At 45.8% G+C, this 23,510-nt stretch overlaps 1 protein-coding gene across 1 annotated transcript; it reads left to right on the plus strand.

Moving 5' to 3' along the window:
• Positions 1-655: 655 nt before the first annotated feature.
• On the plus strand, positions 656-22,623 carry PLLP (plasmolipin). Its single transcript, XM_007437578.4, has 4 exons — positions 656-1,289; positions 15,568-15,741; positions 20,385-20,507; positions 21,533-22,623. Exons 1-4 carry the CDS (start codon positions 1,161-1,163, stop codon positions 21,650-21,652), a joined length of 546 nt encoding a protein of 181 aa, XP_007437640.1. The 5' UTR covers positions 656-1,160; the 3' UTR covers positions 21,653-22,623.
• Positions 22,624-23,510: the final 887 nt, after the last annotated feature.

Below are 23,510 nucleotides of genomic sequence, written 5' to 3' on the forward strand. Positions count from 1 at the left end.
ACTGGGTGGTGTTGAAATCCTTCTGGGGGTTTACCCCAGAGTTGTCTTTGTCATTGTCAGTGTAACTTGATTGTCTGAATGAGCTCCATCCATGGAGATCCCCTTGCCTGGGGAAGTCTTGATTGCGAATTCGTGGGCATCAAAACCCTTTCAAATGTGGGCCATAACAACTGGGTTTACAGTTTTACAAACCCTGCCAATCTCAGGGCTGGGCCACACCGGCTGGCTTCGCATGACCTACTAAACCCAATCGCTTAAAGAGATGTTCATTTTAATCATAGTTAGGTTTTTCTTGCTTAGCGTTCTGAGTGACTGCAACCCGGGTCATGGGTTGGTTCAACGGATTGTAAGCAAGATGAGCGTATTATACAAACTCACCCATTTTGTGCCAAATCACATCGGTGGATTAAATTACAGTTGGGGGGGGGGTTCCCCTATCACAGGAAGATTTAAATCACGGTTTGAAAAACGCAACGATTGGAATCACGCAGGAGGAGATGCCAAGATTCAACACAGGCACCAGTTTCTAGCATAAGGCGCTGCGTGAACTCGCCTGTGTCTACACGGGCGTGGCTTCGCTTGGACCTGTTGCGTTTGAGCCTCCATCCTTCCGGGGAGCTGCCTGCCTCACATCTTGGGATTAGTTAATGGTTCGGCGGGTTGGGCGAACCAGAAAGAGCAGGAGGTTCAGCCCCGGGCGCGCACTCAGCCAGCGCCTTCCTGGAAGCGGAGGATGTAACGGAGATCGTGTGAACGCGGCTGGAGAGGGGGCCAGAAGAGGCAAATCCGTGTCGGAGGGCAGGGAAGCGGCTGGCCCACGGTTTTGCGCTTCCCCCGGGGTCCTCCGCCCTCCGCCTGAGCCAGGAGCGCCCCAGTAGAGCTAAGGGAAGGGCGGCGCGGGTCTGCCGGGGACGCGACGCCTCCGCCCGGTTCGGCCCTCCTCCGCCTCTCGGCGCCGCCAACCAGCAGCCGGAGCGCCCCTCCAGCCGCGCCCCCAGCCGCAGCTCCGGCCGCAGCCCCGGCAGCGGCGCTCCAGCTCGCCTGGCTGCGCTCCGGAGCCTCGGCAACCCGCGCTCCCCACCCGGCCTCGCCTGATCGCGCCCGGCCTCTCCCAGCTCCCCGGCGCCAGCGCGATCCCTCGGGCCGGGGGCGCCGGCGGGATGGCCGAATTCCCGGCCAAAGTCAGCACCCGCACCAGCACCCCCGCCGGGGCGCCGGCCCTGCATGCCCCCGCCTTGGACCTGGAGTTCCTCAAGTCCCCCTTCGGGATCCTGATGCTCGTGGAAATCGTGAGTAGCGGACCTGGTGTCCCGAGCGTGCCTCTGAGCGCGTGCAGAGCGCCTCTCCGCCGGAAAAGCAGCCGGCCCGTCCGCCCTTCTGCCGCTGTCCAGCGTGGCGGGGCTCTGCTGGCCGGGAGTGGGTGGTCTTGCTGCGCCCGAGAGCGGTTCATTCGCACTGGGCGGAGAAGCGTGTCAGCTCCTTCCCAGGTCGAGCTAAAGGGTAGCAGTCTCCTTCCAACACGGTGCTAACCCTAATCCCGGCTTGTGAACCTCGGTGTCTGGGCTTCAGTCCACCTACAATATTAGCTAGCTCCAGAGAAAGCACACGGGGCTTTGTGGATTTGATTTCCATCCTCACTGAGCCCAGGAGCAAAGGATGGGTGGGTGGGGGACTACAAAAAGGATGGGTGGGTGGGGACTTCTCCTGCAACTACCACCTTGCTGGGTGAGCTGCTCTGGGGGAGAGGGACCGGCCTCCCAAGCCCTGGCCAAGCCCCTTCCCCACTGCCCTTCCTGGCTGGCCTGAGGAACTTGATGGGGACTTTCCTCTATCACCTGAGAACGCCCTATCACCTCGGACCTGGCCAGGTTTTGTATAAGAACAGTGGATGTGTATAAACAAGTAGCCTCAAGCTTAAATTAGTCATTGTCCTTTTCTTGCATTTTACAGTAGTAATTCTTTTCAGTTCGTTATGACTATTACCCCAGGTTTTTAAGTTTTACAGGATGATTTCTGTTTTTGTTGTTATCTTACTTCCTTATAAGTTGAATATTTGCTTACTCTTTAGGAATTTAGAGATCCATTTTATCTAAGAATTTTAGTTCTAATAGCGTGCACTGTTGTGTCACTTATTTTATCCTGTTTATTCATATCGTGTTGGTGCACTTAATCTTATGGCACCTTTTCTTTTTCTTTCTCTGCTTTCTTTTTAAGCTGGCCATTGGTCCAAATTAATAAAATCTGATATCCTCACTGCACCAGGCTAAGTTGCTGCGATGGGTGGACTCAGCCTGTAGTGCTCAAAAGTGTCATTTTTTCCAGCTGTGGGGCCATTGTGCCACAACTGCACTCAATAGTGCAGTTTAGGGGAGTGAAAGAAATCTCCTTCCCCACCCAGGACCCCAAGAGAGTGGAATGGGCAACTGGAAACAGACCCCCAAGGCAGAGACCCTGAGCCTCTTGACCTAAGGCAGCCATCTCTGGTTGGGTTGAGTGTTCCAGAACCAGCCACAGCACTTGGACATGCTAAGGATGAGGTGCTCTGATCTTTGGGAAAAGATGAAAAGACGGGGGGGTGTGTGTGGAGGGATCCATCTCAGGCAGAGTTTGGAAAGCAGGGCATCCAAGAGAAGGAGAGGAAGAAGCAGTGATGGAGTCTTCCAGGCATGAAGGAGAAGGCAACCAGGATGGTCCTCAGCTGGACAGAAGGAACCTCTGGGGGAGAGGAAGTGGGGTTGGCTGGTTGGGAGGGAAAATGAGTCCCAGCAGGAGTAAGAACATGGCCAGGAGCCCCATCTTCCCTTTCCTTAAGAAAAGCTGTAAGCTATTCCTCTTTTCATGGTCTTGCTCTTGTCACAAGATATGAAACATGGCAGCCGGTGAAAGTTTGGCCTCATCTGAAAGGCGCCAAGAGATCTAATGTCTCTAATGGTCTCTGATCTCTAATGAGATAGGGGACTATCTCATGCCTCCCCCGGAACTGGTGGATGAGCACCATATTTTGCTGGAGTGGAAGGTTCTAGGACTGCTTGCTTCAAAGAACTAGACAATGTAAAATTGTGATGCCTCTCGATATGGACAGAGAGTTTTCAGTGGCACAGCTCCCAGCTGCAGGGAGAGGCAAACTCACTTTTGAACGCCTGTGGTGGAAACACATAAACCAGCAGGCCTCCCTGCAAGTAGAATAATATGGAGTAGAGCATTCCCCATAACATACTAGCTTTCTACCAAGAATGGTGTTTCCCATCTTTTTTAATGCCAAGGGACTAGGTTAGACCTCGGTCATATTTTCCAAGGGACCAGAGACAGGGCCAGATATAGAGGAGGCCAGCTTTCTCCAAGCTGAGGTCCTCCAGCTGGGTCCCCCTGTGGTGTGAGCGTTATAGTCCCACACACCTGGAGAGCTCTGGTGTGGGGGAGGCCGAATGAGATCCTTCCTCAAAGGCTGAGATGTTTGGTGTGCAAGGATACAGGTGTGCAAAGAACAGGGGTAGACTGATATCTCCCTTGTGCCTTAGGATGCAAAGCTCATGAGCTGCAGTCTTTGTCATGGGGGTGGGGGTTGCGTCATGAATGGCAAACATCAACTCCTGCCATTCCTAAAACCACAAAAGAAGATGGTAATCCGGAGCAGAGATGCACCCATCATTTCAAAGGGGGAGGGAGCAGATAATGCCAGGAAATTCCCATGCTATTTCTCATACCCCCCAATTCTTGTCTTGACCCCTTCCTCTGAAAAATGTATAGAATTTGGCTCCTGCTTTGCAAGTGCCAAAAAACCCTCCTACATGTTCCAAGAGCACAAGCAGTACACCACGAAAAGGTCAGGGTGGCCGAACGCTTACTACATCCCCGGAGTTGTTTTCAGCAAATCGAGTTCTGATTGTGGAACTGCAGTATGCAGACTGCCAATCTTCCCACAACCTTGAGTGACAATGCACGTATTTATCTGTTTGTTTGTCCAATTTATATAATAATTTATCATTGATCATCTAGCTAAGGAAATGTATAGCGGTTGCATTCCCACGACAGGCTCATCTTGGTCAGTTTTTGCAGCAGGCAAGCTGTGTTAGTTTATGGTAGCCAAGAGTCTCACAAAAGCATGTGGGTTTTAATAAAATGTGTTAACTGGAAAACTTACTCCCAGACTCCTTCTGATTTTGGGTTAGTTTTTGGATAGTTTTATGTGTTGTCCTAATCCGTCCCCTTTGTTTAGTTGATGGTGCAGAGTGCAGATCTAGAAAACCAGGTCTTATAGGAACTACCGAATAGTGATCTGTTTATCCACTTTCAGGAGCAATTAGCTCTCCAGGGTCTTGAGTCCCCCATCCTCAAGTCAAGACCCCACCTGCTTCGACATCCTCTCCTCGGTCTGCTATTTTGAGGTCTAGTAGGGAGTTGGCTGAGCTGGTTTTCTTTTGCTTTGTTTCAAAGTGATACTGGGCCAAACATCCCCTGAAATTCTTTTCTGCTCTGAAAAAAAGTTGGAACGCTCCTTCTTCTTCATCCAACGGACTGAAGACTGGTAGAAAAAAATCAGGCTGGAAAGTTTTTCAGTACTGCACAGCTTGAAAGAGGCAGATTCCAAGCCTCACGCTGTGGCACCACAATAAACTCTTTTCTCACGTTGTAGCCAGCTTGCGGGATTCGAAGATGGGAGACACGAACTCCCTGAGCACGGAAGCTGGCTGGATGTCTTTGAGCCAGTCCGTCTCTCTCAGCCCAAGAGCCAAAGTGGTGCGAGGATGAAGATGCTGGACTAGGAATGGGGAGATCCAGGTTCTAGTCCCCCCCTCAGCTGCAGAAATTCCCTGGGGGACTCCTGCCCCCCTCTCTTGGCCTTAGGAAGAAGGCAATGGCCAAGTCACTTCTAAAAATGGTGCCTCCAAAACTGCATGGACTTGTTTTGGCAGTCACTAGGAGGCAAGGTTGACTTGGTGGACCATAATGTCGGCAGGGCTATTCCTCCCTCAAACATTGGTTTATTGGTTACCTATCGCTGGCCTAGCCAGTTCTAAAGTACAGTGATTAACGGAGGTGGGATCATTTTTCTAGGCTGTTAACAGCATCATTGTATTTACACCCCTTGCTTTGAAGCTTCCACCTGTTTGTGGGGACGACAGAGGAGACTGGATTTAGCTTTCTCCTCTCTGCCACGAAAGGAAAAGAAGATTTGTCAGTGTTGTGTTCTGAGTCTGGCCAGCAGAACCAGTGCAGTCCTGCAGGGAGGGGAGCAAGGGCAAAACAATTTTCAGGTTTGGGGTTAGTGCCTGTGAAAAGACCAGATATTTGACAAAGGTGGAAAGTGATGAAAAACAAGAGTTATTCTTCCTGTCCCAGGAGAGAAAAAAATGCAACTTTGGGGGCTTTTAAAGTTAGACCAAAAAAGGCAAATATGGAATGTGGTGTGAGGGTGACCTATAACATGATGGCATTGCAGTTTCCAAATCCCAGGAAATGACCATTTCACTCTATTCTGAATAGGCCAAACCACATTCAAGGAGGATTCAGAGAAATCAGAACCCCCTTGACGATAAGGGTGATCAGGGCTGGGAAATGAAGCTGTACAAAGAAGGCAAGATTTGGCTTGAAAAGGGAGCGTCTGTGTGTGTGTGTGTGTGTGCAGCGCTAGGATAATACTCTCCAAACACCTGAAAACACTGGCATAAATCTGACCAGGAATATCCACAAGTTGTGGACTGTTGCAGCCACCATCTTGACTTTTTTGACCACATCTTGTGAACATCCCTGAATTTGTCCATTTTCCAGTGGTTGGGGATGGGCTGCAGTCAAGCTATAGGTGTCCCCCAAAGCCCTTCGTATAGAAGGTGAAAAGAGTAACAATAGCAGTGAAGTCTGAATACTTGCATGGACAGTTTGGAAATACAGCTTGTGAATGAAGCTGCACAGACTATGTTTTGTTGAATTGCTGCTGGTGGAGGTCTGTGGGTGGCTTGGCAGCCCAGCTCAGAATGTGCCCAGTTCCCCCCCACCCCGCACCATTTACATCCATGCCTGGTAGGATGTCACACAGAAGGAGTCACAATATGTTTTGCATCATCATCAGGGGGTAGGATGTGGAATTATGGATTTGAGTTTTTGGAAGGCAAATTATGTTTGGTGGAGAAACAGCAAAATCTACCTTGCACACTTAGGAAAGATTCCAAATTATTGGAACAGGTTCAAAGAAGAGCATGAGGATGGAGAGGAATCTGCACATGGAATCTATGAGGAAAGAGAGAGTTTGCTTGGGAAGAGAAAGGCAGTTCTGGGTGAAAGCACTTTTCAAGTGTCCATGGGTGAAGGAGTGGAGGGCACACAGAGGAAAGTCAGGACTTCTCTTATCCCAGAAGACAGGACCCAAAATAATGGACTTAAGTGATAGGAAAGCAGATGCCACCTGACTTTTAGGAAAATAATTCTTGAGAAAGAATTATTAAGAGAAGTGGGACAGTGGAACCAGAGTCCCAGAGAGGGAGGGGCTGTCCTTCACTGGATGCATTCAAGCAGCGGTTGGACATCCCATCCTTCTGGGATTCTGGGATATGAGGATTCTGGCCCTGAGTAGGAGGGTTGGACTTAATGGCCCTCAGGGCCCTTTGCTTTGTGGGGAAAGAAAGTAGATAGAGAAATGGCTTTTTCCCTCTCATAATACTAGAATGACAGGGATCCAAAAAAGCTGAGTGGGGAAGGACTCAGCCAGGTGGGGGAAGTCCCCCTCTCAGCCCTAGGAAGAAGGAGGCAAGGGCAAAGCTGCTTCTGAAAAGGTTGCCAAGAAAAAGGCCTGGAAAACTGACTCAAAGGTGTGTACACACCCACTATAAATTGCAGTCAATATCTTGATTTTACGGAGCTTGGACTTCCCACGAACCAGACCAAACTGTGATGTATGCCTTTCACATGATGAGGTCATTACACACAGGTGATGCAGATGACATCATTCGAGAATGACATTGTTACCCGGGTGGCCCAGATGACACCACTTGTACCAGTTTGTCCATCTGCATGATGACGTAATTACACAAAGGGTGCTTTGGTTGTGTAATGACATAATTATGGAAATGAGTCATTTGCCTCATTTACATGGCTGTGATGACATCCTTTTCAATTTACCAGACTTTGGGGCATAACTGACACCTCCTTCCCTCTATTAGTCCATTAAGATGGAGAGTTACTGTAACGGGAAAAGTGACTATGAAATCAGACGGCTATAAAAGGAGAGTAGATCAATCCAAAGGGGCTGAAGGCTATCCTCGGCTACGGGTCCTGCTCTTACTTTGGTCATGAAAGAACCGTGCTGGTGAACTTTCTTGGGGCAATTTAATAATCCAAGGTATTGAAATGGGAGCGGCAGTTTTAAAAGACAGAGCATATACAGGATGCTGGCCAAGTGTCTTTCAGTGAGGCAGATCTGTTGAGAATGTCCCTCTCAAAAATTATTTTCCCATTTCAGCCTTAGTCAGTCTCAGAACTGTAGGCTAGATCAGAAGTCAAAAACTACTCTGGAAGAAGGCGATGGCAACCTATTTCCAGGCTGCAGACCAAGAAAATTACCTAGACTTTCTGTGAAGTCCTCAATGTGTCCATGGAGTCAGGCCTGAAGAGTCTTTGCTGTGCCCAGCTCAGGGAGTGGCATCTAGCTGATCTTGCCCATCTTGAAAGAGCTGGGGAGAGCCAGGATCAGATCTATTGGATTGGAGACTCTCAGGAGATTCCAGAGCTAGAATGGGAATGACATCTTTGAAGAAGGCAACGGGAAACCATTTTCCTATTGTTGCCAAGAATACTATATGAATGTGCATTTAAAATCTTCAAGAGATAAGCTTGAGCCAAGGGGACTTCTTCTCTGTTTCTCTTTCTCCCCTGAAGGATGGCCTTCACAATATCCAGTGGTTGCCAAGTGTAGGTAGAAGATAGAATCGTAGAATTACAGAGTTGGAAGGGACCACAAGGATGACTTGAGCTCCTGGAAAACAAGTGGACTTTTTCAGAAGTGCTTGAGAGAGAAATTATTCTGCTCTTGCTTCTGCTGGTTTCCTTTCAATCTGATGAAAGAGGATATTTATTTTCAAGGAGAAGAGAATTTTGGAGAAATTCTCATGGGCAGAATGTGATATTGCATTCTTTTAGTGAAAAAGTGGCCAGGCTGGGTGTCATGCTCTTTGGCAGATGCCTAAAACCCAAAGAGATTCTCTTGCAAGCAAGATTCTCACAGAGTTCTCTTTAGCTTGATTTGTTGAGATGAAGAGGTGGAGTTCCAAGAATTTCATCAACGGAACTATTTCCCATTTAGATCCAATACATCCTGTGTACATTAGGGTGGAGACTTCCTGATTTTCTTTCTATTTGCTCTCCTCTGATCTCTGGCAAAGAGAAGGATCTTTTCACTGATAACTGAGAAGGCCCCCCAAGACACAACATTAGGAGAAAACTGCTCCTGAGAGGCTGTTGCGCTAAAGCTGCTCCGAGTCACCAAGGTCCTGCTCTTGGAAAATGTTTGGAGAATGTCTTCCTCTTCTCCTAGAGAAATTTGGAAAAACTGCCCACCCAGTTTCTCTGCTCACAAATTGGGTGGAGAACTTCAGAAGGCCAGTTACCCCAGCTTCTAGTATAGTGTATTTATTTCCTTGTATTCTAAAATTTATTTCCATGTGCTACTTGATCCATGCTCGCCTGATGTGTACATACCTGTATTTCTTGCAGAAGTGCCACTTTGCTTTCACATCTCATAATGTTTCATAATCCATAGAAGAAACAAAAGGTGCAAGACAAAGAGAGAGGAAAGACAAAGAAGTAAATATGAAAGCAAGCAGACCAGGAGGACAGCAGGAACTTTCAAGAAAAAGATTACTGATTAGCCATTAAATGAGGCATGAATGGGAAAGGCAGTTTCTCTCCAGTTGGTCTCTCCAAAATATGAGGAGCTGAAAGTTTGCTCAATTGAGTGAAGTCCCCTAAACATGAATAGCTCTAGCTGTCTTTCTAGACCTCCACAGCTTGTTCTACCATCAGCCTGGTGTGGGCCCTGCTGAATGCAGAATGCCTTGGAGAACCACCATCCTGTCTTTCGGTAGCCTTTTGAGTTGGGAAGATTTTGGTTAGGTTACAAAGATTTCGGGCAAGGGTAAAAAAAAGTCAAGATGGTGATTGCAACCACATGATGAAAATCCTGTCCTTTTTTACATGTATCGTTGTGATGTGCTGTACATAAAAGATCACGCAGTCAAGACCTTCATCTTGTCTGCCTTGAGCCCCACCGCAGACATCCCTGGCTTGAAGGCAGTAGGAATGCTTGACCCACTAATAAACACAGAGCTGGAAGTGAATATTTTATAGGTGCTACATTTAATATCACAGCCCAGTTTCTCACCATGGTCCCAAGATAGAGTATGATTAGGAGTCCAGAGAATAAGGGTTAATAACCTGGACAAGCTACTTTCTTCATTTTGCTTCTTCTGCCTCCATCCTGTCATTGTTCTTGGATTGAAGAACAGTCCCAGCTGGATTCCTAGCCCAACACCCTCAGATTGGGCATATTTTGGGCTCATCCTGGAGTAGCCTTAATGGAGAGTAAGCTCCATCACACTTAATGGTGTGAATAAATGCCGCTGAATAAATCTAGGGATCATGCCATCAGCCCCCGGGCCCTGCTTTCCTGCCTTCCTTGGCAGCAACTCCCCCGCACAGCCTCCCTGTCAAAGTGTAGCCCCATGGCTTTGTTTGTAGAATAGCAGTGCAAAATGGAAGGGGACTGCGTGTGAGCAATCTCAGCCTCTGAATCATGCCAGCCTTGTGAATAATTTGGAGAGCACAAATCAAACCAAGGGAAGCGGGGAGGCTGGTGGGCTCACCTAGCCTGCCTAAGAAAAAGCAAGGGAGGTGGCCTGGCTGTGCCTGGCTAGAGAACTTCTGCCCCACGCAGATTTTCCTTCTGTTCTGAGCGGCTGTCATCCTGCCTCAGTCCTGAAAGATGGTGGAAATGAAGCAGGAGGAAAAGGAAAAGGTGACCTTCAGAAAAGCGGGGAGGGGGTGGGGGTGGTCAATGGATTAAGAAGATGCCTTCTGTTCAGGCAACCTTCCCCGGGTGGGCAGGGGGCTTCTTGTTTCAGAATTTCTAGCTAGTTTGGCGCAAAGCAGGACTCTACTCTGATTTGTTCTTTTGATGGATCTCAAGAAGGAACACATCCTGCTGACTCGGGGAAGTACCATTCAGGTTCGATTGGCTGGTGTTTACATATTCTGAGGGTGGTTACTCCTTCTCGGCCACACTTCAGACCATCTGTAATTATGTGTTGCCTCTTATTCTAGTTCTAACAAAATTGGGGGCTGAGGGGAGGAACTGCTGCAAATGTTTTAAGACAGATTTCCTCTTTTCTTCTCCTTCTGGAAAGATGAAATGGTACCCAACCTTTTTTCCCGAATGAAATCCCTAAGCTACAGCTACTCCACGGTGGGAACCTTTGCTCAAGCCAAGAGCTGTGTTTCTGTTGTACTTTTCATCTCCTAAACACATGATCTTTAAAAAAAAAAAAAAAATTCCTGTACTTCATCTGTTGTGGGAGCTGCTGGAGGGGGAAAAAAGGATGCCATTGTCCAGGCCGAAGGAATCAGAGGGAGTCAGAGCATTTGTGCTTGAGTCAAACAATGTCCCTTTGGCAGCACGGTGGCTGGTTCGCGGCTGCAAGCGAGCGAGACCTTTGTAGAGACCCACTGAGTTTGGGCAGTTGCTTTAGTATCCTCCATCAGTGAGGTTGAAAGAGATGTGAGTGCTTATACCACTCTGCCTTGGAGTTAGACCCAGCCTAGTGCTGGGTGAGGAATGCCACGTCTGGGTATAGATCGTTTCTTGCTCCAGAGGGCACTGGGTGATATTTGGTCACCTTGGGCAGTGCCAGATACCTGCCCTGGGCTCCCTGGGCTAGGACAGTGGGAATAGCAAGCTTCACTTCAATTTCCCACAATGCCCTAATGTGACCATTGAGCATTCAGAGGCCACATGGGAAATCTAAAATGGCAGCCCTGGTTTATTGCTTCCATTATTGGATTAACTTAAAGGACTTTGCTGATGCTCCCAGATCTGGAACCGGATTTTACAGGAAGTTAACTAACTATTGGAATCGAGCTCCCACAGACTTCCTATCCATTTTTTTTTTTTTACATGAAAAATAACATACTGTGGATGTGAGAAGGAAGAACCGTTTGGCCTTCTTTCTCCTAGAGAAGGGCAGCCTCTTTATGAAAGCATTTGATATTTGCAATTTTTAAATGTACTTATAATGAAAAGAATTAAAAACCTATAAAAAGAACCATTTGTACTCCAGTTAATCTGGGCATCATTTTTAACAATAAAACATAAAAATAATCAAAAATATAATAATATACTATTAAGAGATCTAATTCAGCCTTCTTCAACCTAGTGCCCCTAGACTACAACTTCCATCACTCCTGGCTTTTAATACAATGCTCTGTATGAATTTCTACCTGCCAGGTTGTAGCCCAGTGGGTGGGCAAGTAAGCAAGACAAATATAGAAAGCCATTGACTAAGTAGAATGGGAACACGCAGTGGCTGAGCTCACATATTTTATGAAGCCATGGGTTGCCGAAACATGATTGATTGAATAACCCACAATAGAATTTAGCACACTATGTGAGCTTAATCACCACTGAACATAATGAATTTACAGTATGTAGACTTGATACTAGGGGGACACGGTGGCGCAGCGGCTTAATGACGCTGAAAGTTGCCAGCCAGAAATGGTTGACACTTCAGCGGTTCGAGTCCAGCCTTCGCGTAGCAGAGTGAGCTCCTGCTTCCTCCCCCAGTTCCTGTCAACCCAATAGTTCGAAAACTTACGTGGGTAGATAAATGGGTACTCTCACTCTGGTGGGAGGAAAAATGCTGGCGGCGCCTTGCAAAAGGAGTCGGGAGCAGTTGCCGGTAGTGAGGAAGCCGCGCTCTCCCGAAAAAAGGTGCGAAGCAATGGAAACCCCGCCTCCTGCGTTCGCCAGCTGGGCTCTGCTCTAGGAAGGAGGCCATGGGAAACCACTTCCAAAACACCTTGCCTTGAAAACTGCAAAGGACTCGTCCAAAAGCAGTCACTGCAGAGTCGGTAATGACTGAGGGCAGATTAAAAAAAAAAAAGACTTGATACTACAGGCTTGAAAATAGACATAACAACCTTAGCTTTTAGGAAGTGCTATAAATGGCAGCAAGTAACTTAAGAAAGCAATACTGTCCCACAAGCCATTAAGTTTTGCAAATGCCACAGGACAAATTCTAGCTCAGCTTCAGCCTCCTAAAACTCCAACAGAAATAGAATATATGTAGCTCAGGGTTGAACTGTGGAGTCCTTGATGACCTCACACTCTCTAAGCATGGTTGTTTGCTTGCAGACATTTCATTACCCAGTTAGATAACATCATCAGTGTTTGTGAGTGTGGGGTGTGCTCCCTGATTATATATATAGTAGCTTGCCCTGCCAGTGTTGGTGGAGATGTGGTTTTTCCTTGGTAGTTCCCTGATTAGGGTATTGTGTTCTGCTTGATTGTTTGGTGTTAATACCTGCTTATCTGGGTGTTGGTTGCTGGAGAGGATGTGTTCTGGTCTTTTTGTTTCCCTCTTAGCTTTTCTATTGTCTCTTTTGAATGGTGTGTAAATGTGGTTTATGTGTCTATTAATGGCTGATGTCTCTGAGTGCCAAACTTCCAGGAATTCCCCAGCATTTTTGATTTAGCTTGGTCTAGGATGCTCACAGTTTCCCTTCTCCTGCCTGCCGTATTTTAGTGACACTTAGTTACCAAAATAATTGTCACTGGTAACAGCGTTGCCAATGAAGAGGACAAAAGCTTTGAGTTCATGTGCAAAAGGGAGAATGTTAGTCTAGCAAACTAAGAAAATAAATAAAACAGGCCATTTCTTCACCTCAAAAGTACATGGCTTTTGATGGTGTCCCTCCATCACTCTGCCTATTGAACTTCATGGTTGCACCAAAAATTGCACTGCAAAAGCATTTCTATACTGCAGTGAAGAGGCATCTCCTATCATTTCATAGTTGGGGTGAGATATGGGCCTTCCTGCAATTTTTATGACGCTCAATTCCAAACAAGGCTCTCAGTGACTTACAAGCAACAAATGAAGGGACCCATCATACCAACAACCCCCACCAAAGCTTTCGGGGATAGACAGATCCTGGTGGCTTTCCTGAATAGCAACAGGGTTAGTGTTGTCCTGACCTTGGGAGGAGCAGTTTTCCAAAAGAAAGAGGGACAGCTACAGAGAAGGTCCCTAATGATGGCAACTCTCAAGGATGGGTATTAAGTATGTCTTCCTACTAGGTCTTATTAGATGGACAGAAACTCTGGGAAAAGGCAGCCCCACAAGTAACCAGGTGGTTCTGAGTCACGTAGGTCTGTCAAGATGACAACCACCACTTCAAATTGCATCTGGAAGCCAACTAGCAGCTTGGAGTAGTGATCTGGCAAACCAGGAGGTAGCTTAACTACAGAAGATGCTGCACTCTGGAACAGCTGTAGCTTTGGGGTTGTCTTCAAGGACAGCTCAAGGCAGACCAAGTTTCAATGCTCTGATCAAGAGGTGATCAAGGCATGAGTGACTGTGAGCCGGTCTCCGGATCCAGGAACAGTCATAACTGTGGAGTCCTTGGGGTTCTCTGAGCTTGGTTGTTTCTTTGCAGACATTTCATTACCCAGCTAGATAACATCTTCAGTGCTAGTTTCATTACCTGGCTAACACTGAAGATGTTATCTAGCTGGGTAATGAAATGTCTGCAAAGAAACAACCAAGCTCAGAGAACCCCAAGGACTCCACAGTTCAACTCTGAGCTACAAATATTCTCTTCTGTTGATACAGTCATAACTGGCACATGAGATGACTTTTCTGTCAGTGCATCCTGTGAGCAGTCTTGGAAAGAGGAAATGCAAAATCAAAAATTTCCACTCCAAATTCTTACTGATTCCACTGCCAATTCTTATAGTATATTTGAGTTCACTGCTTCAGATTTTATAATACTTTTTCTTTTGCATTTTTAAAATTCTAGATATGGATTACTTTTGTTCTGGCTTGGGTTTGACTTAGTATGTTATACCAACATGCGACCTGTTTCTTTAGCGTTATGATTTGGTTTCCTGGTGAAATCAAAAAACGGGTTAATTCCGTGACCGTATTGTGCGTTGGGAAAGAGGGTTGGCTGTCTGGTGCTTGGAAGAGCTAAATGGGACTCACGTATGTGTATGGCCAAGGGCCTGAGGCAGCCCCCAGGAACTACCCCGTGGGACAGGCTCCTGCAGCCAGGAAAGCCAGTGGCCTCCACACATCATGGGAGGGGGTAAGAAGCCAACCCATCCAGCAGATGGGTAAGCAGGGACCCTGACAGCAAAAGGTCTCTTGCAGATTCCTAAGGCAGAACTTCAGCTGCTGGACAGGGAATGATGAGTAGGTGCCAGATGTTAACATGGGTTTGGCTGCAATGGATTTAAGTACTGATATTAAAGGACCATTCACACCTGGTTTTTTACACATGCATTTTCCCTAACCCTAACCCTAACTGTGCAAGGAATAAGTTTCTTATTTTCCTATTTCCTCCCAGTGGAAATTGGAACAATCTTATTTTCTCACCTTAAACCAATGGGGTTTAATAGTGAATTTTATTATTTCTACATGAAAAAATTAGACTTCTGGGTTGCCAAGAAATGCATATCTTAATTGTGATATTAAATATCACACATATTTAATGTATTCAACCCACCTCCAACAAAGGGGTTTGGTCATTGACTTGTGATCTCAGGTACGTGAAGGCTGATGTTACACAGTGGATCACAGCAGATTTCACATAAGAATAAGCTTGCCCTCGCATATGTCAGGGAAAAAACCACATTAAACACGGGAGGCAGACACACCATAAAACAAGTCACTTCAGAGTTCTATGTTCTACCAAAACTTTATTGAAAATAAAATTCAGCATAAAAATAAATGCAATCACAATGTACAAGGTACTTACACGTTGCAATGCCGGCCTGCTTGCCTGAGCCGTCAAACTGACAGCTCGTTCAAGAGGTGCCATTTACCTGGTTGCTATCCTTTTTATTCTGTTAAAACACAAACCACATTATGACGATCAGATCATTCCCAGAACAGATGTCGACACGTGTTGTGTCGGTGCCCTATCCTTAGCCCTTCTGTTCTCGTCAACAAATTTGTAATTTCCTTCATTTTGTAATTTCTTCTTATTTCCCGTAAATGCCCCCACAGGTCATATTTCAGTTATCTTGGCCTTATTAAATGCACTCAAACTTACATTAAAACATATAAAAAGGCTACTAATAATTTTCCCCTCACACATAGCTTTTGGTCCAAAACCATCCTTCATCTGGTGCCCACAGGATGGGTTGGTGTGCAACATTCTTAAATCCCATAAGCACCAACATGGCAATTTTTGGAGGATCACGGCAGCTGGAGTCTAAGATAACTAATGGGTATAGATTAAAGAAGATAGTGATCAGATCCCAGAATGAGCGTGACCTTCTTTTTCTTCTTTTGTTTTGCACAGGTGCTGGGTTGCTTGGTGTGGGCCCTCATTGCCGACACATACTACCAACCCTATCCTTCCTACGGCTGGGTGATGTTTGTAGCTATCTTCTTCTGGATGGTGACCGTCATACTTTTTGGAATGTACCTGTTTCAGCTTCAGCTGAAACTCTACATGATCCCTTGGCCTATTGTGGTGAGTGTGGAAGGCTGGGAAAATATATAATTTTAGCTTCCCCCTAGCGAGCGTTTGACAAATGGTCTTGGACTGGACCACCATTCACTGCCAACTAATAGCACCGTGCTGGGGTGATGGGAATTAGGTTAGCTCTGAGATCCCCGTGTGGTGTCAGATCTCCTGGCTCTTCCCAGATTATCTTGACTCCTCGGCTTGACTTGGCTGACTTGACTTCTCAGATGTGGCTTACTTAACTTAAAATCTTTATTGCAGAGAATAAAGCTGTATACTAAAAGTTGATTGCCCACAGCCTGTAAGAAGATGTAAATTACCTTTATATTCTTGGGGATTTAAACTCAAGGTTTCTTCCAAGTTACTGGATGTTTGGTGACCTTCAAGTCTTAAGGACAGGTCTATCAGTGGCCTCTAGCTGCTGCCTCCAGGCATAGGGGCAGTCCACCTCTACATATTGGGTGCACAGGAGCCTGAATGGGAGAGGAGGACAGCCTTGATCTCCTATATGTGGACTTCTTAGATGCTTCTGGTAGGCCACCATGTGAGATGGAATGCTGGCCAGAAGGCTCAGATCTGTTTTCATGTTCTCAAGCCAAATTGTTATTTTATGTTTACATAAAAACCATCTTTGGCCTGGGAATCACCAGTCCCCACCTGAAACCTTACAGGTTGTAACCATAGGTAGCAATAGGCCTGAAGACTATAGTTTTTTTTTAACTATAGCCCCCTCTGAGTTTTAAATTTGCAACAGTTCTTTAGAGTTATATTTTCTTTTAAAAAATGAAGTTAGCAGGGAAAGCAAGTACCTACTTGCAACATCATATTTTTTTCCAAGAGTGCATTTGATAAAGTCCCATGAACATTCCTAGAAAATAAAGGCTGGTGGGTGGCCTCACCTGGTCCTTCACTGAACCTAGGCCCAGTCTCCCCAAAAGGAGAAAAATAAAGTGGGTTGTAAAGAAGAGGGAGAATATTTCACACCCCTAGCAGAGAGTATCATGTAGGGCTAAAGAAACTAAAGAGAATGGTGAGGAACAAGCCCACCTATTTGTCTTCTCTTAAATTACATTTTATTACAAGCCATCTTGTGAGAGCATTCACAATAGTTGCAAATGTGTCAACCATTCTCAAAGGATCTTATTCTGTTGACGCTCTTTGGAGAACTGAAATGCCCCTTCAGCTTTGAAGAATGGCACTCCTTTGGCATCCTGAGGGCTCCAGACTGATCCCTTGATACCTCTAGCTAGGGTGCCTCACCCTGAAGCCTGTGAGATGCTGCTGGTCAAAGGCCATTTTGCACCAGGCAGCTACTGCACTGAATCATTTTCCACATTTGCATACTATTGTGAACCATGACCCAACTGAATGGGCTTTGCCCAGTGTACTTAGCCACAATAAAAGCTTTGTATTTGGTGCAAATGCAGCCATTACTTAAGTAACTTGTTTAATCAAGTTGGGTAAATACAGGCAATAGTGAGCTGGATGGAATAATTTTCTGACTTGGTAACTTCCTGAATGAATGATACATTCACTTATGTCCCTCTATTTCTGCTTTAAGTCATATAACCAAAGAAATCTTGAACTTTTGAGATAGTTCACCCTAGTTTTCCAACTAGGCAGAATAATCATTTACTATTCAAATATTCTTCTTGCTGTTATCATCCAAAAGGGTAAGTTTTATCAGTAGGCTAGAAATCACTAGTTCTTCTGTGGTTAATATTTCAAATGTGCACACCCTACACCCATACAATGAAAGAAGAGCTCAAGACCACGTCCACAAATCAGAAAGGCTCGTGAGAAACTTGGCTTTTAGATTTTAGTGAGAAAGCACCCTTACTTGGAAATTAACCTGCATGGACCGGAGCACTTCTTTATCTTTGTACAAGCTGTGGCATGAGCTGTATTTGGGTTTAATTGTGATTTTATAGGGTTGGCTGGTCAAGGTGTCTTTTTTGGCTTGTGCTGAAGAAGCATTGAGCTTTCTCATATTGTAATCAGACCATCCATCCATTCATTTTTTTTCGTTCCAACACAGAGAATTGTTCTAAATGGGTCTGGGAATAATATTGGTTGTGCTGCAGTAACAGAAAAGGGTCTCCATTGCATCTTCATCAGGAGCTCCAACTTAAGAATCCTCTCCCCCAGCAGTTAAGAGTTCCTTCTCATCTGTCCTAGTACAACCGAGGACTACCTCTCCATTTCTGGTTGCGCTGCCCCAGGTGCAGGAAAGTAACAGTGCTGCCTTTGTTATCCTTTCCAAAATCGAAAGGGCAGTGCTGACTGTGGGTTCAGGACAAGTCAGAGAAGCCTGCTTGTTTCAGCCAGACAGCAGCCCACGCCAATGCTGTTTGGCAGTTAGAAACAGAACCGTGATCGGTCATCTCTACATCGGTCACTTATCTTGGTTTGCATGTTGTTTCGTTGAGTGCTAATGTGGCCCCCAAGAATGACAGAATCAGTGTTCACGTTTAAATCATGGGCAGCCAACATGGAGCAAAAGAAGGCACCAGCCTGGAGCATTAGGGCTGTGCAAGCTGTCAGATCTGAGTCAGAAAAGCAGCTTTGGAATGCGCAGGAACGCCAATGAAGCGCCTACCTGCAGCTCATTAAAGCAGCCGCACCTTCTTACAGGTTTGTGTGGCTGCAGAAATTTCCCCTGAACAGCTGGGTGATCCCAGAAAAAGATGGAGCTGTTTTAGTGAGCTGCAGACAGGTGCTGCCTTTCCACTCTCCACCTATTCCACAGCCCTTTCAAATGTCAGTGTCATTTTCACTGCCTCTGGGTCTCACGCCTTCGAAAATAAATAGAAAGATAGCTGCTTCTCATTCCATTGTTCGCCTTCTGGTCTATGGCTATGCTGTGATCAGCCATACCCACCATAGCAACTGTTTTGTGTAGTGCCTATAACCTGCCTTCAAAACTCCACTCCCCCCCCCTCCCCAAATTAAAGAGTTCTGATTTAAGGAGTGAAGGTAGCCCTGGACCTGGTTTACAGGTAGTTAAAGCACAGCATCTTAACCACAATTTGTAACCAGGCTTATTCATTTACTTGGCTCTTTAAATTGGAGCAGATGAGAGGGTTAAAATAAGGTGACTTCTCTTCTGATCTCCTGACGCAGAGGTGGGAAGCTAGAGCAAACACAAAGTGGGCCTTTCTAGCCATGTCTAGTCTACTTTTATTAATGTTTTTCATTCTCCTTCAGGGCACTTGGTAAAGTGGGACGGACTTTGCCTTTCTCCGCTCCATCCCTGGTGGCTCCAGATACTGTTTGGCCACCAGGCTTTTAACACTTTTCTTAAAGGAAATATAAAATATAGGAAGTATCAGTTGGCCAGCCACTCAAACATGGTTGAACTTCCAGCATAAAATGGCTTCTAATTAGCCTCAGTTTGTAATGGCGATTGGTGCCAGATTAATGGGTAATGTCTCTACGCATAGTTAGAACCAGATATGGCTGGCTCGTCATGCAAACAAACATTTTCTACGAGGGGAGATGCAGCATTTTCATCAGCTGAAGTGCAAACCTGACTTTAGCTTGAAGGATACCATAAGATATGTCAAAATCTAGTTTACTTATCACCCCTGCCTCCTTTCCAAATTTAGGTGGGCTTGCCTGTCTTGTAAAAAAGAGATTAAGGTTATTTTTAAGAAAAAATTGTTTATATTAAACATAACACGTTTCATTTAATACAAATGGAGATAAAAGTGGATTGTGAAGCCACAATCTTAAACTAACAGGAGCTGCTAACTCTATGCTGAAAAGCTAGCTTGGGGGGGGGGGCATATAGGGGGGCATCCTTCAGAGCTTGATCCTAGAGAAGAAAAAATGTTTGTGCTCCAAGGGAAAAGTTACAGCTCAGTAACCTGTGTTTTCTTTGCAGAAAATCCCAGGTTCAGATTGTTTCATTTCTGTTTCATTAAAACGGTTTGGTTATAATGATTCTTTGACTAAGAGTCTGCAAGGGAGTCCATCAGAATAGAAACAGCTAGGTTAGCTTGATGCAGGACTGAATGTTTCCATGTAATTTCAAAGGAACATCCTGAATGGGGAAAACCTGGCCATTCTCCCAATGCTGCATTTGCTTTCCCCATCAGTCAACACTAACATATGACTAGTCTTATACAGGACATCTGAACCAGAATGTTGACCAAATTGTTCTCTTCATCAGGATAAGTGTTCCAGTTTTCTGCAACTTAGACTCTTAAAAGTCACATTATATTTTACTTGCGTCCTAATTAAAATGTGTGGCAGAAGTGACTTCACTAATCTGAAAATCAATCTACCTCTTAATATCTCCTACAATTCTTGTTTTTTTTCTCTCTTTGAGAAGGAAGATTTTCTGTATGTTAAAGCAAACCCAACTATGTTGGGTATCCATTGGCTAATGCCTATGAGGTCAAACCAAAGCTTTTGTCTTTTTCCAAGAGCAGCATGTCAGCTTGTTTAAGGAGGTACGTAACCTTGTTTGGATGGGAAGGAGATGAAAGATGAAGCCAGTCTGTCAGGACAACATATTTTTATCAAAAAGGAACTGGGGAGAGCAAGACTAAGACTCAGACCGAGCTCCTGCCAAGACACCGTGCAGAATATTAGAGGGGTTTTCACATCTGAATCCTCTTATGGGGCTCTCTTCTTTTCCCCAGCTTGTGGTGTTCAATATCTCAGCAGCCGTCATGTACGCAACAGCCTTCATAACCAGCGCTGCATCGGTTGAACCGTACTCCTGGCCACATTCCCCGGACTACAACAGAAGGGCCTCAGCGTCGGTAGGTGACTGTTAAGCTGAGCTATTTCTTTAGGCTGGGCCACAGGGCAGCTGCCACCCCATCGGGCTTTCTTCAGATCCTGCCACATGAGCGTGAGCACCTGCCCCCTCTCCCAATCATACCAGTAGGATGAAGGGAACTGGTTTCTCCCACGTTTCCTTTTCTCTTGGTCTTCTCTTTCTTGCTGCCTGTGTAGTTTCTTTTTTTCTAAGACAGGGCTGGCTTTTCAAGTCCCAAGTCTCGTTATGCCAGCAGTGAGCTAATCTTCACTCATTAATAAAGCAGCAGCTGAGAGCTACATCATGCAGCAGAGCTCCCTTTGCCTTCTCTCTCCCGGGATGCGGTTTTGTACTCAAACTATCAGTCACCAGCAAGCAAGTGGGGCCTTCCTCAACCTGGCACCGTCCGTGTGTCCTGGACCTGCTGCCCCACTTGGTCATTGGCCAACTTCCCGGAAAGGAGCCAGATGGACAGAACCAGCCCTTGAAGCAGTTGTCCTTCTTAGTCTTGGATGGAATAAACTGGTACACTTTCAAGCCCTTAACATCATTTTCCTCCTTCGGAGTTACAGAAAAAAAAGAAGTCAATTTTGCTTAGATGGTGTGGGATTTTTGATGGTTTTATCCAATGTATGCATAACAGAGATCGGAACTTGAGTGATTTTACTGATGCTGGTTTCAGTTTCTCTGCTCCTGCATGGCTGTATTTGTATTTTGAACTGAATAGTGAATTGTATGATTGTTTACCGTGAAAATCTAAAAGCAACACTGAATCTCTAGTATTGTCTCCTCCTCTAAGTGAAATCTTTTCACTGTTTTCAGCTGAACAGGCTGGCAGGGCAGCTCACGTAGGGTCAGTGGGAATGATCAAAGTCTCTGCCTTGCCAAGCAATCTTATGCTTCTTCTGTATCAGGTTGGAGGGTCCAGATCACCTGGAAATGGACTTGAGATCCAGGGTGATCTGCAGCCTCCTCTCCTGGGCAGTTGACTATAGCGCTCTGATTTGTTCATCTCTGTCTTTACAGTTCTTTGCCTGCCTGGTGATGATCGGCTACGGTGTCAGTTCCTGCCTCAGCATCCGAGCCTGGAGGGGTTATGGAAGCAACGCAGCCACGAGTCAAGCAACTCTCTCCAATCATACCTAAAAAACTGTGCATCCTTCTGAATCAACATGGGCCAAGCTGGTTAGCTCATGGGCAACGGTAGCAGCTACTGCAGCTTTCCCCGCTTCTCTTCCAGATGTGGCACGGCCTAGCAGGGCTGATCTGATTGCAGGGCTCACCTCCCCTTCCCATGCTCTAACTGGCACCCTCGACAGAGCGGCTACGGCCCGGATGAGATAGGACACCCTGTCGAGCCAGCAGGAGGCAGCCTCAGGCTGGTTTTCATGATTCCTGGTTTGATCTGCATATTTCTAACCCCAGAGCTAGGCCTTCCAATGCTACTTTCAGCATTATCCCTTTGGCGAAGATGTTACCACTTTAGCTGAGCATTGCACTGGAATGGAAGGGCACAAACCAGCCCTTCACGTCTCTTGGCTAAACAGGGGCAGTTACTAATATCTGTTTGGATAGTGTCAGAGCAATGCTGGAATAACCACGTGTGCAAAACATGCAAATTCTTGTTAACTGGGCATTCTTCAGGCCTGTTATTGACATGCCTTTACTGGCATGGTCAGCTGCACATGAGGAGTGGCTGTTTTAGCTTAAGGTGACTTGGACGTTCTCACTGTGATGTCTGCAGAGGAGTGCTCCAAGGGATGTGTAAAGTAACCCAGAGGCTGCATGTCTCTAGGGACGGCCAAGCATCTCTCACTAGAACTAAAGCAAACTGAAGCCCTGGACTCACTGCTTGCAGGTAGTGCATGTAAATAATGTTTAATTATTAATTCCATTTTGTTTCACAGTAGCAGAAATGCCTCTGGCATACACACCCCACAAATATTTTATTTCTAAAAAATGTTTTAAATACATTTTTAAAAGAACTTCTGCATTGTTCTCATTTGTAAAAGGAGGGTTCTTCAGAATATAAGCTGCCTGGAGAAGATGCACATAGAATCAGAATTCAGTTTTAAAGATTTACAATGGGGCAAGAAAGTATTTAGTCAGCCACCAATTGTGCAAGTTCTCCCACTTAAAAAGACGAGACAGGCCTGTAATTTTCATCATAAGTATACCTCAACTATGAGAGACAAAGTGGGGAAAAAAATCCAGAAAATCACATTGTCTGATTTTTAAAGAATTTATTTGCAAATCATGGTGGAAAATAAGTATTTGGTCACCTACAAACAAGCAAGACGTCTGGCTCTCACAGACCTGTAACTACTTCTTTAAGAGGCTCCTCTGTCCTCCACTCGTTACCTGTAGTAATGGCACCTGTTTGACCTTGTTATCAGTATAAAAGACACCTGTCCACAACCTCAAACAGTCACACTCCAAACTCTGCTATGGCCAAGACCAAAGAGCTGTTGAAGGACACCAGAAACAAAATTGTAGACCTGCACCAGGCTGGGAAGACTGAATCTGCAATAGACAAGCAGCTTGGTGTGAAGAAATCAACTGTGGGAGCAATAATTAGAAAATGGAAGACATACAAGACCACTGATAATCTCCCTTGATCTGGGGCTCTACGCAAGATCTCACCCCGTGGGGTCAAAATGGTCACAAGAATGGTGAGCAAAAATCCCAGAACCACATGGGGGGACCTAGTGAATGACCTGCAGAGAGCTGGGACCAAAGTAACAAAGGCTACCATCAGTAACACACTATGCCGCCAGGGACTCAAATCCTGCAGTGCCAGACGTGTCCCCCTGCTTAAGCCAGTACATGTCTGGGCCCGTCTGAAGTTTGCTAGAGAGCATTTGGATGATCCAGAAGAGGATTGGGAGAATGTCATATGGTCAGATGAAACCAAAGTAGAATGTTTTGGTCTAAACTCAACTCCTCGTGTTTGGAGGAGAGAGAATGCTGAGTTGCGTCCAAAGAACACCATACCTACTGTGAA

Source organism: Python bivittatus, unplaced genomic scaffold, assembly GCF_059951505.1.
Source record: "Python bivittatus isolate LINGU-HERP-01145 unplaced genomic scaffold, Pbiv_v1 ctg000190_np1212, whole genome shotgun sequence".
NCBI classification, from domain to species: Eukaryota; Metazoa; Chordata; class Lepidosauria; order Squamata; family Pythonidae; genus Python; species Python bivittatus.